Source organism: Entelurus aequoreus, linkage group LG04 (assembly GCF_033978785.1).
Source record: "Entelurus aequoreus isolate RoL-2023_Sb linkage group LG04, RoL_Eaeq_v1.1, whole genome shotgun sequence".
Lineage (NCBI taxonomy): Eukaryota > Metazoa > Chordata > Actinopteri > Syngnathiformes > Syngnathidae > Entelurus > Entelurus aequoreus.
This window is the reverse complement of record NC_084734.1, coordinates 64,394,177-64,406,765: the sequence shown is the minus strand read 5'-3', so window position 1 is coordinate 64,406,765 and position 12,589 is coordinate 64,394,177. Positions and strand designations below refer to the sequence as shown.

Here is a 12,589-nt window from a genome sequence, read left to right as displayed (position 1 = left end):
CTTAACAGCGATGTGATACGTAAACTAAAGGCATCCAAAGTGCAACTCTGGGGGCCAATTGTGTACTGCGGCTCGTGTTTTAAAGGGGTCTGCGGCACATTGTAGAATGAAAAGGAAAAAAAAGGCCTAATGTAACAGGCTAAAAGTTGACTGAAATAAAATTCAAAATCTTAATATCAAAGTAGGCTCCCACATTCAGTATGTCACCCTTGGTGGAAAAAGTTTAGACAGCTGTGATGTAGTAAACAGACAAGGAGAAAATTCACAAGCAATGAGCTGTTTGGTTAAAAGCTGACACTATCAACGCTGCACTTCAGCTAATAATGAACTTACATTTACTAAAAAATAATAATTCACGGTTCTTACTTGCATGTATCACTTTATTAAAAAGAAAATTATGACGATATCACATTATATTGCACAAGAATTGTATTTTAGTGAAGTACTTAGTTTTTTGATTGTTTTTTAAAACATGACTGTACATAAAATGGCAATGAGCGCGATACGTACCCAGTCAAGATGATGCCGTACCATTTATAGTACAAACCTAATTAAAGTTGTGAAATTTCTAACGTACTGTATAAGTATTTCAGGTTGTTGAGGAATGAATACGACAATTAAAATGGTATGATGTCTCAAGGCATTGCATGTACAAACAAGTTTGACAGAAGGCGGAGACGTACCTTCAGGAAGTGCGCCAAGACCTTGCACAGCCTGCATGCTGTGGATATGGAGTCCTGCTGGATAGTCCTCTGTGGTCACCTTCTTCTTGTCCACATAAATAATATGTTTAAGTTTTGGGATCTGTGGAAGCACATTCTAGAAAACAAGAACACAAAGGTGGTGTCAACAAAATGCTTTATGCATGCAATGATATAAGACGGCAGATTGTCCATGTGGTTGGATAATTAGCAATACTCGGAAATAATGTCAAGACAAAACTAAAGAACAAAGTTGAAAACATGTCTGAGCTTGGATAATTAGAAATACTAAGAAACAATGTCAAGAAAAAAAATGAAAAGGACTAAATTGAATACAAAGGATAACTACATCACAGCATATCCTGACCATCCCCCGATACATGGAAATGTGCCCCTTAGGGTTTTGCAGGAACGTGTCGTCATATTGCTTTGCTGTCCTTCAACATCAGATAAAGTTCACTAACAAAGAACTAAAAAAAATTGCCGCTCACTAATCTGAAACAAAGAAGCCGGTTTTGTTCTTTGACAGGACGTTCGTCCATCCTTTATCATTTAATGCATTACTGTTCTTCTATCCATTATCACCTCTATTGCATTTCCTCAAACAATTATGGCAGATCTTCACTCAATCACTGAGTACCAACCAGGCATCTACAGTACTCAGTATTATATTAGGTGGAGAGTCTGAGCCTTTCAATTATTAAAATATAAAGAAGCAATTGCAATACAGTCGACTGCAATGTACGCATGCCTGTGTGCGTGTGTCGGGCGGATGAATGTCAGAGCCCTGCATAATCTACTTGTTAGTTAAATATACACAATGACAAGAATAGAAAAAGCATTGTGCGATCACCAGATCATCAGTTGATATGCCAACCATCAACAGGACAATAAGCAGCAACAATTGAAAGAGCAAAACGATTGTTTGAAAATGTATATACCGTAATTTCCGGACTATAAGCCGCACCAGCTAAATTTAGGGGAAAATACAGATTGCTCCATATATAAGTCGCACCCGACTATAAGCCGCAGGGTTTTGATGTGTAATTACCGTAGTATATAGGGGTTCCTGCTACCACGGAGGGGATTGTCGGGACAGAGATGACTGTTTGGGAACGCAAAGCGTCCCATTTATTAACAATAAATCTTTCAATCATTCAATCAAACTTTCACATCTTTGACATGGCGAACAGCATTCGTGCAGAGTACAAATAATACAACGGTGCAAAGTAATACAAAGTGCTCGCCTGTACGTTATCAAAATAACCAGCCTACCGGTATATGAAAAGTCAGTCTTTAATCATTGTGTCATAGTCTTCCTCCTGCGTACTAAAACCACCGAAATCCTCTTCGTCGGTGTCGGAGAAGAACAGGCCGTAAATAAGCCGCACCCTTGTATAAGCCGCAGGGACCAGAACGAGGGGAAAAAGTAGCGGCTTATAGTCCGGAAATTACGGTATATGTTTTTGTCTCTAAAGAAAATATATCAAATGTTATGATAACTGTATGCACCATAAATGAATAATTACACAAGCTTTTTTATGATTGTTGCTGCCTATTTTGACAAAATTTGCGGCTGCATTTTCAGAAAGTTGCAATGTTTTGAGGCTTTTTTTTTATACTAATAGCACTGCATTTTGTGTTCAATCTTTTAGGTGTTCCTTGTAACTTTAACCTATAAAAAAGCACAGGACATACTGTCCAAATACCCCTCCTTGCAAATAATTTGAGCTCTGTCAAATTACTGTACCGCTTTTTAATTACAACGAAGGCTGGGTAAAGTATCTCATTTGATTGATATCTTAAAAATTGTACAGTACTGATTCACAAGGCATAATATACATTACTGTAATCCCCCTGGTAGTCTTGTGTAAAAAAACAGCAGCAGTGTCTCTTAAGTGCCAACCAGCTGTGAACCACACTAAGTTATGATCATGCAATGTAAACATCTGACTGAAACGGTCATTGCTGCTGATTATATTTGTAACCAAGTCTCTTGCAAGATCACTAAAGAAAAGGACGGCAGTTGTACTTGGTAGGTACTTTCCTTTACATCTACATCTCCCTGCATGGAGCACTGTCAGAAAAACCAAGCGCACAGTCAAATTGCTGTGCGTTACATCATGTCTGATTGCACAAAATAAGAGTCCCAGAAGAATCTTACATATTTACTATTTTGTATTTAAATAAACAATACCATGCAATTTGCAGTGATGGAATGTTTAAATACAAATGCTTGCAGTTTTTATTTCAAAATTGCCCTTTTGAAACTTTTAGGAAAGTTTAAACTGATCAAAGTTGTTTATGATGGGAGAAATAAAACAGGTATAATTTTATTTTGTAACAGATTTGGAGCATTTCAAATATTTAGGTGTAGATCAAATCATAATAACTGATTTAGGACATTATGAATCAAAATTTTATCAATTCGGGAAATTGGCTATGATACCCAGTCTTACTTTGAACTAATCACAGTTCAAATGCATTATAATTAAAAGAAAACACCAAAGGCTTCCTTATTGTCCATTATGATCCCTGAAACATTGACCCCCGCACGTTACGAGCATTTGTGAACTGTGAAAGCTCTAATATTTATTGGTAAATGAGAGACAATGGCAAATTATCATCACATTACACTACTGTGGACAAATAAAAGTAGTTTGCATGTATATAAATTAGGGCTAACAAGTTAACTCGTGATTAATTACAAAAAGATAGTCCATTAATCATGAACACACTTACAATATTCATGCACTTTATTTTGACCATACAAGCTTTTTTACCTTAACCGCTATACAGTCAACTATCAGATCAATGCATAAGTCAGTACAAAAATTAGTGAGGAGGTTCCGACTGGTGTGCTCGCTGGCAAATTTCACTCCAAAATACAGCCTGAACGAACTTCAGATAAAATTTTTGTGCAAATAAATGACTTGCAATCAAGTAAAACGTTTAAAAACGTTCCTAAATGACATGCTGACAATAAAATATTTTCTTATGCAAATTTTAATTACGGTTAAGTTAGTCATCACATGTTATTCGAATTCCAAAATGTGATTAATCTGATTTAAAAAAAATAATTTGGCAGAGCTAATAAACGCATAGGATAGATATAAAAAAATAATTTGGCAGAGCTAATAAACGCATAGGATAGATATATCTCCCCACACACACACACACGTTAGTTTTGCAGACAAAAACAAGTAGTTCTGAGCTATGCAGGAGGACAACAATTCGATCGTTTGAGCAATAAATAGTTGACATATTGTTACACGTTGCTGTTCCTTTTTGAATTGGCGGAAATGATGCGGTTTGACCATAAAAGGAGGATAAGTAGTGAAAAGTTGTGGAGATTGGTTGAATTTGGATAAATTGGCGCAATCGCGGCAACACAAAATCCTAGAAATACTGATTTAATATAGTGCAGCTATGGTCAATAAGGAAGTTTGTACTAACTGTACAATAAGACCATTACAAAGGTATTTGGTCACATTTTACTGTGTTTTTTTAAACTTCTAAGGAATTGGTTTGTCTAAAAAAACTACAGGCTCATTTTTAATTGAAAACATCTGGGCTTTCTGAGCAACAGGATAGAACCAAAACAAAAATGTTAAAGGACACCATATTTAAATGTTTTTTTTTTGTTTTTTTTTTAAATAAAATGTCCTCAAAACTGTCTTTATTTCTTCAACTTTGAAAATTCCACAAGTGAATAAAAGGTTCCATACAGTCTTGCTGCTATGGCATCATAATCAGTGTTATGTCCACAAATGCGCAGGGGAAAATGTGAGAAATGGCGATGCAGATTGTAATCCTGTGTTGTAAGGGATAAACTCACTTTCAGCTTGGACTCCAGCAGTTCCACACTAGTAACAAGATGTGAAACTCCAGTTTCATTCAGTCCAAAGGCAATCGCATCCTCGCCCAACGTGGCGTAGAAGGTCACCACTGTTGTAAAAACAAAAGAATATAAAACAATTTATATACTACTGTGTATAATACAACACTGCTTTTATCATCAGGCATGAAAACTATTGCATTTGGACTGTTCAGAAGGTTTTAGAAGACGTTTTTCTTTTCATCAGTTAGGTAAAACAGCTCTAGTCTGAGAGTCCATTCTGAACTGTTGTTCAGCATCACAATAAAGCAGACCTGGGCAAATTAAGGCCCGGGGGCCACATGCGGCCCGTTAAGATTTTCAATCTGTCCCGCCGAACATTCCCAAATTATTTTTTGAGATCTTTAAGATGGAACCTGTAGCTGCCATTATGATGTGTAGTGATGTTTTCAAATTACCGTCAGTCTTGAACTATACAAAGCATTTCAATGGTTGGAATCTGTGCTTTTGCATGATATACTAGTTACTATGGTAATCTAAGTCACAGCAGCTCAGACGAGGCACCAAGCAGTGTGGGTGGGGAGCGTTTCCACAGAGTGTTTCCAGAGCGGCCAGTATGAAATGCAGTTGCCAGAGACGAACGCGGAAGAAGATTTTTACAACAAAGTTCTAAGGCTTAGTGATTTATCAGATGTATCAGATTGTAGGTGGGTTTTTTTGACCCTTCGCGTTTATATTTCGCTGTTTGTTGCATTTTTTGTGTGTTTTGCTTGATTGTAAAATATGTCGATCTAGAGGGGGTGTGACGTTCATATGTTGTCAATATTTAGTGTTTTATCGTTCATAGTTGAGCAATAAAGAGCAGCCCCACCCTTTCAGACTAGAGCTGTCCTACCAAAGTCTGTGAGCATTAACTAATGAAGCCTGCTCAGATAAGAAAAAAAAACATATTCGAAGACATTCTGAACAGTCCAGTTGCAATCAATTTAATGCCCTGAGAGTAGAATAATCTGAAGAGTGGTGGGCCGTGGTGGCCAGCAAGGTCTTGTACTGGCCTCACATAAATCATGATTATAAATTGATTAGTTAATTTAATTTTTTATTTACTTTCTCTGAATATATAAAAGTCTTCATCATATTCTCTTCATGTCATATAAGGCTCCAGTGTTGCCGTCCTGTGATTGCATACTCAATTGTGAGAGCAGGCAGTGCTATATACGCAGACCAACCTAGCCACACCCTAGCAGAGAAATCTAAATATCCCAGAGCCACACCCGGCTAGCAGAAAAATCTAGATATCTACTCTCTTTTTTAACCCACAATGACCGAAAGAGCAATATGATTTGGTTGCAGATATACTTGCAAGGCCATTTTAAAAAGGACATTTCAAGAGAAGCTAGATCTCATGAGACGAGGTCAGCCGACCCCTGAGCTAGCTAACCTTTCCCAGCCAGTGAAATGGTTTGTCTGTCACTTTCAATCCAATCAACCAACCATGAGGGGTACCCCTGGCTTCTGCAAATTGTGGGTTAAAAAATTGTTTTTCTGTATTTTTTCCACATTTAATACGCTTCTACAATTATTTTAATTTACAATACCCCATAGAGATGTTTTAATTGTTGATGCGGGTTTATTGATATTTAAATGAGTCCGAAAATAGCCCGTTTTGTAGACTATTGAGGTGATTAAATTCCCAGTAGTGCACAGGTGTGTTTCTGTATTGTATTTCTCCGGGCGTGGTCATGTGGTGACATAAATTATGGTATTATGAGAGGTATTTAACGTCGGACATCACTGAAGCCCAAGATGTGAAATTCACGGCACGCCACTGAACCTGAATGAATGAAAATATTACATTGCATAGAACTTGTTGCATTTTCCAAACAATAGACCAGACACCATTAAGTACATACATGGGAAGTTGTGCCTAAAGCATGTTTGGGCTGTTATCATCCACTCTGCTCGGGTCTCACAGAAGATAGCAACGGTGTTTTTTGGCTTCTGGCCAAGAGCAGAAAGTCCTCTTCCGAACTGACTGACAAGAGAATCCACTTGATTGTAGGATAGCCATTTATAATCACCGAGAATCAGCTGGCAGGAGCAAAATCACACATATTAGTCTTCAGGTACACACTTAATCTCTATGAATACATTATTTCCATTCTTACCTTTTTGAAAACTTTCCCACTGCGCTGTATCTCGTTTTCCTGACTCAGTACTTCTCTGGTGCCGAGACAGGGAGCTTCTCCAAAGCGCTCCACAGCAAAATCAAACAACTTATCCAGTGTGTCTTTGCCGGGACAGTCCACCTTGGCCAGCGTGTCAAAGTGGTCCACAGAGCGGTATGGTCCCTCCGCATGGCCTGATTTGGAGCGGGCCTTGACCCGCTTGGCCAGAGTATTCCTTTGGCCAGCCCCAGTGATATAATACCATGGTAAGAATGAAAGGATGGAATACAGCCACACCAGTAGGTGGATTGGAAGAAGGATGATAGATTGGACAGTGTTTGACTGATGACCCATACTGCTACTAGAGGTAGGAGGGTAGGGGTGGAGAGTAAGTGATGCACAAGTCCAGCTTCAGTCTGCTGGTCTTTTTAAAAAGTAATGAGTAGAACCGTCAGAGCAAGAAATGTACTGAATTAAATAGAAGGTCCACTGTCCGCCAGATGTGAAGTCTTGAACTGAAATAAAGCAGTAAACACTGTTACAAATGTATAGATGTCCTATGTACACATATCTTCAATTATATTGCATTTATATGATAAGTATTCCTATACAGTACAGCATACCACAAAAGGACACTCTCAAAGCAGTAAGATTGGCCTAATCATGTGCATTATCACTTGTATTAGTATTAGCTATTTTTAGACCTGTGCGAAAACTAAGAATGTTAAAAATGAGTTGCAAAAGAAGCAGATGTGATGCAAATTACCTCCAGAGCCAGCCTTTGTCCTTAAAGTTAACAATGTGTGTATTAAACATGTTTACACTTGACTTAAAAAATGTTACTTCAGTTTTTGAGTTTGACGTTACATGATACCGTTACTGCATTTGGAGAACCACAACCAAAGAGATTGTACCGTTTGTATCAACTGAACTCTTAAAAATGCACCAGATATGGGGTAGGAAGAAAGCATTTGAATAACAAAAAAGAATGAATGATTATCATACAAAAACATTTGAATAAATACAGATGTTTTATATAAATCAGTGTGAAAACATTCTTGGCAGCTTTTTAAAAGGGCAGAGCACAGAGAAATTATATTCAGTGTTTCCCACAGGAATGCACTCTTTTGGCGACGGCGAGTTGCAGGTGGGTGATGTAATGGTCATATTTGCATAATTGTCCATGATATGACGCATGTTAAAAAAGTGAGTAAACATGTTAAAAAGTAAAACACATTTATACAACTACAAACAAACTTTCCCATGTTACTTGACATTTTTGATGTCACAAGATGGAGCCGCCTACGAGTACTGTTAGGTGCAGGAGGGGCTCACGGCAGCACCCTGTGCTCATTGAGAAGAGTGATACGTTCTCTTGTCTTAAAAGTTTCCATTAGATTTGTTGAACATTTTAAGAGGGCAGACCACGAATACATTTGAACTTAACATAAAGAATGTGGAAGAACTGAGTCATACTGACAAGATGGTAGTTACATTACCTTTTTACTGTAAATATTCTGCATTCATTCACTAAAAAAAATTGTGAGGTTAAAAGTACCTTGATAAATGGCAAATATGCATTCCAACATTCTATGTGTGTGTGAATTGTTATATATTGCTAGTTGTGCAAATGTTTCCTTTAAAATTGAGTTGAATGATTTCTTTCTCTTCAAAGATTGTTGGTTAAACATGTTGTCATTACTTAAAAGTATCAAATACAAACAGTTGTGTTGATATTGTTAAGCCAATGTACCCCCAGGGGTGACAGGCCTTGGCCAACAACACATTTTGCTGCAGGAAACATATTGTCCTGCAATTTTTTATGATAAACAATGTTATTAACAGCTTTATTTTGAGGCCGAATTAAGCACCAATATAAAAATATAACAATAATAATAATATTAATGTGACCCCAATGTAGATAGATAGATCTTTATGGATTCCTTCAGGAGAGTTCCCTCAGGAAAATTAAATGTTGCTTCAACGTGACTTTCATGTGCTGTTTGATAAAGTGAAAGACAATGTTGACCGGATCCCGTAAATTAATAAGTCACTACTACAGGAGAAAACACGGATCAGTGTGTTGGTGGGTTTTTGCTGTGGCTGGTTTGTAGAGGACATAGGCAGATGATGTAAAACTGTAGGAGGAGGAAGAAGAAAATAGCAAAAAAGGAAAGTAATTGTGCTGCACACACGAATGACGAAGCTCGACCAAAGATGAGATAAAAGTCACATTGCCGTTTAGAGTGCAGTCTAGGGCTGCAACTAATAACTAATTTGATAATCGATTAATCTGTTGATTATTGCTTTGATTAATCGATTAATAATCGGATAAGAGACAAACTACATTTCTATCCTTTCCAGTATTTTATTGAATAAAAAAAACTGCATACTGGGACCATACTGGCACCATACTTATTTTGATTATTGTTTCTCAGCTGTTTGTAAATGTTGCAGTTTATAAACAACAGCATACTGGGACCATACTTATTTTGATTATTGTTCCTCAGCTGTTTGTAAATGTTGCAGTTTATAAATAAAGGTTTATAAAAAAATAAAAAGTAGCCTCTGCGCATGCGCATAGCATAGATCCAACGAATCGATGACTAAATTAATCGCCAACTATTTTTATAATCGATTAGTTGTTGCAGCCCTAGTGCAGTCACATTTGAAAAGATCCGATTCCAAACGGATTCGGACTACCTACTGATGTGACCCAAATCTAATACTAAAAGATCAGGTTTGATGTACTTTCGCACATTTAGACTGGCAAAAAATATCCGATCTGTGTCACTTTAGGGCAAAAAATAAATAAATCTGATTTGCTGTCCAGTGTAAACGGAGCCACAGACAACGTTTGACTCCACTTTCCATCCATCCATTTTCTACCGCTTGTCCCATTTGGGGTCGCGGGGGGTGCTGGAGCCTATCTCAGCTGCATCCGAGCGGTAGGCGGGGTACACCCTGGACAAGTCGCCACCTCATCGCAGAGCCAACACAGACAACATTCACAATCTAGGGCCAATTCAGTATTGCCAATCAACCTATCCCCAGGTGCATGTCTTTACTCCATCTAATTGAACGAATATGCTCAGGTGCTGAGAGCAAAACAGAGTGAACCCTCTTGCACCCTGTTTGGAAGCAAAAAGACACACGAACATGGCAATGTTTCAAGTGCATTTTCATTTATCATTTAATTAACCGGCCTATTGATCATCGGCCCAGGCATAGGGTGCAAAATTTATAGAAAAGGACTTTGATCTATTACAGATGTTAAAACCGATCATATGCTCACCTATCTGAATTAAACCTCCACAATTAGTTTTTTTGTGATTACTGTAGGTAACAAATCAAATTTGTGTAATATCTAACAATATATCTAAATAACGTTATGCTATGTTTACAGTATGTTAAAAGACAAGGAAAAAAAAAGCTGTAGGCTGAAGATGGTAACATGACTCTCGCCAGATCCTTGTAGTTCGCTGAGCTCCACACAAGGATTTGGGCTCGAGGGCAATGCAGACTCCTTCAAGATAGCAAAAAAAAATTAACCAATCAGGATGTGACGGAGCACCGAAGCGACTGTTTGATTCAATCAAACAATGTCGGCACGCAGCGAGGAGTCGTGTGCTGACATTGATTCTGCTATTGCAACTGTTTCGCGACATCGATCGTCTGACATTGCTGCGTTGTTTCAGTAAAAGTTCTTCAACTTTTTGCTCTGTCGTTATCAAATGTCGGCTGTTCTTTCGGATTTCCCAGCGCCGCTCTCATCAGCATCACGGGTTGATTTCGATGCGAATGGTCGAAGTAGTACGTCATTCAAGATAACGGACAAGTGGTCTATTCAATCACATACAATGATTTTTTAATTTTTTTTTTTTTTACAAGGCCCCGCCTTCTGAAACATCTCCTATTGAGAAGTCCCAGATCCTTGTGTGGAGCTCAGCGAACTACAAGGATCTGGCGAGAGTCAGGTTATGAAGATGGCCCATGGTCCAAAAATTTGAACAACAAAACATTGTAAGTCAGCACAAAGTGGTAGTTGTGCAAAACAGTTTGATATTGTTTTGTTTAACATGAAAGCGGCCACACAAACAAATAAGAGCGACTTACCGAAGGAGATTTTATCAAATAAATAAAAGCAAAGAAGAAAGCTGTCGGTGGGATCGGTGTATTAGCGGCTGGCTACAGCAACACAACCAGGAGGACTTTGAGTTGGATAGCAGACGCTCTACCGTGAGTATGTGCTTTCTTCCAAACATTTGATCGCTTGCCGCTATGTGCATGTCACGTACGTAACTTTGGGGAAATATATGTGCTGTATGAACTTTGCGGAAGTGAACGGTACTTTGGGCTGTGGGATTTAGTGTGTTGTGCGGGTGTTTGAGTTGTATTGGCGGGTTATATGGACGGGAGGGGGGAGGTGTTATGTGCGATTAATTTGTGGCATATTAAATATAAGCCTGGTTGTGTTGTGGCTAATTGAGTATTTATATGTCTTGTGTTTCTTTACTGTTTTAGTCATTCCCAGCTGAATATCAGGTCCCACCCGCCTCTCACAGCATCTTCCCTATCTGAATCGCTTCCACTGCCCTCTAATCCTTCACTTTCCTCATCTACGAATCTTTCATCCTCGCTCAAATTAATGGGTTAATCGTCGCTTTCTCTGTCCGAATCACTCACGCTGCTGGTGGCCATGATTGTAAACAATGTGCAGATGTGAGGAGCTCTTCAACCTGTGACGTCACGCCACTTCCGGTACAGGCAAAGCTTTTTTTAATCAGCGACCAAAAGTTGCAAACTTTATCGTCGATGTTCTCTACTAAATCCTTTCAGCAAAAGTATGGCAATATCGCGAAATTATCAAGTATGACACACAGAATGGATCTGCTATCCCTGTTTAAACCAGAAAATCTCATTTCAGTATGCCTTTAAAAAGCCAATATTGAGTTGGTGTATTTTTATCAGCTATTCATCCCTTCAATAATGACAGCATGAAGAGCCCCAGCAGACAACCAATGGCAGCACACCACACACACTCACCCCACCCGGTCAAGTTCAAGCTCGGCTCGCTGGTGGTGACCTCTTTTGGATGAAGCTCCTCACTTTGAATGGAAGACTATATGAACTAATACCTCGCTCAATATGGCATATAACGACCATGACGTGTGGTGCTACACACGAGAGGCCAGCGTCTTCATCAAAGGGTACTAGTAAACCCACGCAACGTGGCGTATCATGAATTAAAAAAAAGCGCCGTTGTGTAGCGAAACAGTGGCTGACTCACTTTCCCGAATTTATAGCGTCTAGCGTGAATCATGATGTAGTTAACAAAAAAATAAAAAATACCGCCATGCTGATTTTGTGTGACGACATTGTTTAACAGAGTGCGGTAATCTACACTCACGTGCGTCGGGGAAATCAAACTCTGCCATCTTGAGTCATAAAAGTCACTTTTTTGTTGCTATTTTTATAAAAGATAGAAGCAAGCGGCACGAAGGGGGAATATGTCAAAAGCGGCTGTAGCTCCTTTATGTGTCAGCTTGTGTTCGAACGACCGTTAATACCCCCAGACAACGGAGGGAATAGTAAGTTTGATTAAACCGACTGTACGCTGCCCTTTCAAATTAACCCATGGTAAATGTACAAACGGATAAAGTCGGTAATAAGATTAGTGCGACCGGCAGGCGAGTGATACTTAGCTTAATTGGCAGGCTAGCGGCATTCTTACCTTGTGCAGCTGAGACCCGGCCAGTCGTGTCTCCATTCACAATGACCGATAGTTACCTCTTCTTAACTCACACAAACCCGGAACTACTACGTCATCTGATTCCATTTCTCTTGACCAATCAGCAAGCCGAATCCTCTCAACACCCCCG

General features: G+C 38.8%; 1 protein-coding gene across 3 annotated transcripts in view; it reads right to left on the bottom strand.

Moving 5' to 3' along the window:
* Positions 1-12,589, bottom strand: part of LOC133648930 (long-chain-fatty-acid--CoA ligase 4-like) — a 23,208-nt gene extending 10,619 nt beyond the window's left edge. For 2 of the 3 annotated variants that reach the window (XM_062045481.1, XM_062045483.1), the window contains exons 1-5: positions 12,442-12,589; positions 6,708-7,222; positions 6,453-6,630; positions 4,540-4,649; positions 684-819 (exon numbers count right to left, since the gene is read on the bottom strand). In XM_062045481.1, the coding sequence (XP_061901465.1) occupies positions 684-819; positions 4,540-4,649; positions 6,453-6,630; positions 6,708-7,061 (778 nt within the window). In that variant the 5' untranslated portion in view covers positions 7,062-7,222; positions 12,442-12,589. Of the gene's footprint in view, positions 1-683; positions 820-4,539; positions 4,650-6,452; positions 6,631-6,707; positions 7,223-11,753; positions 12,327-12,441 lie in introns of those variants that run through there. The other variant, XM_062045482.1, reaches the window with a different exon arrangement.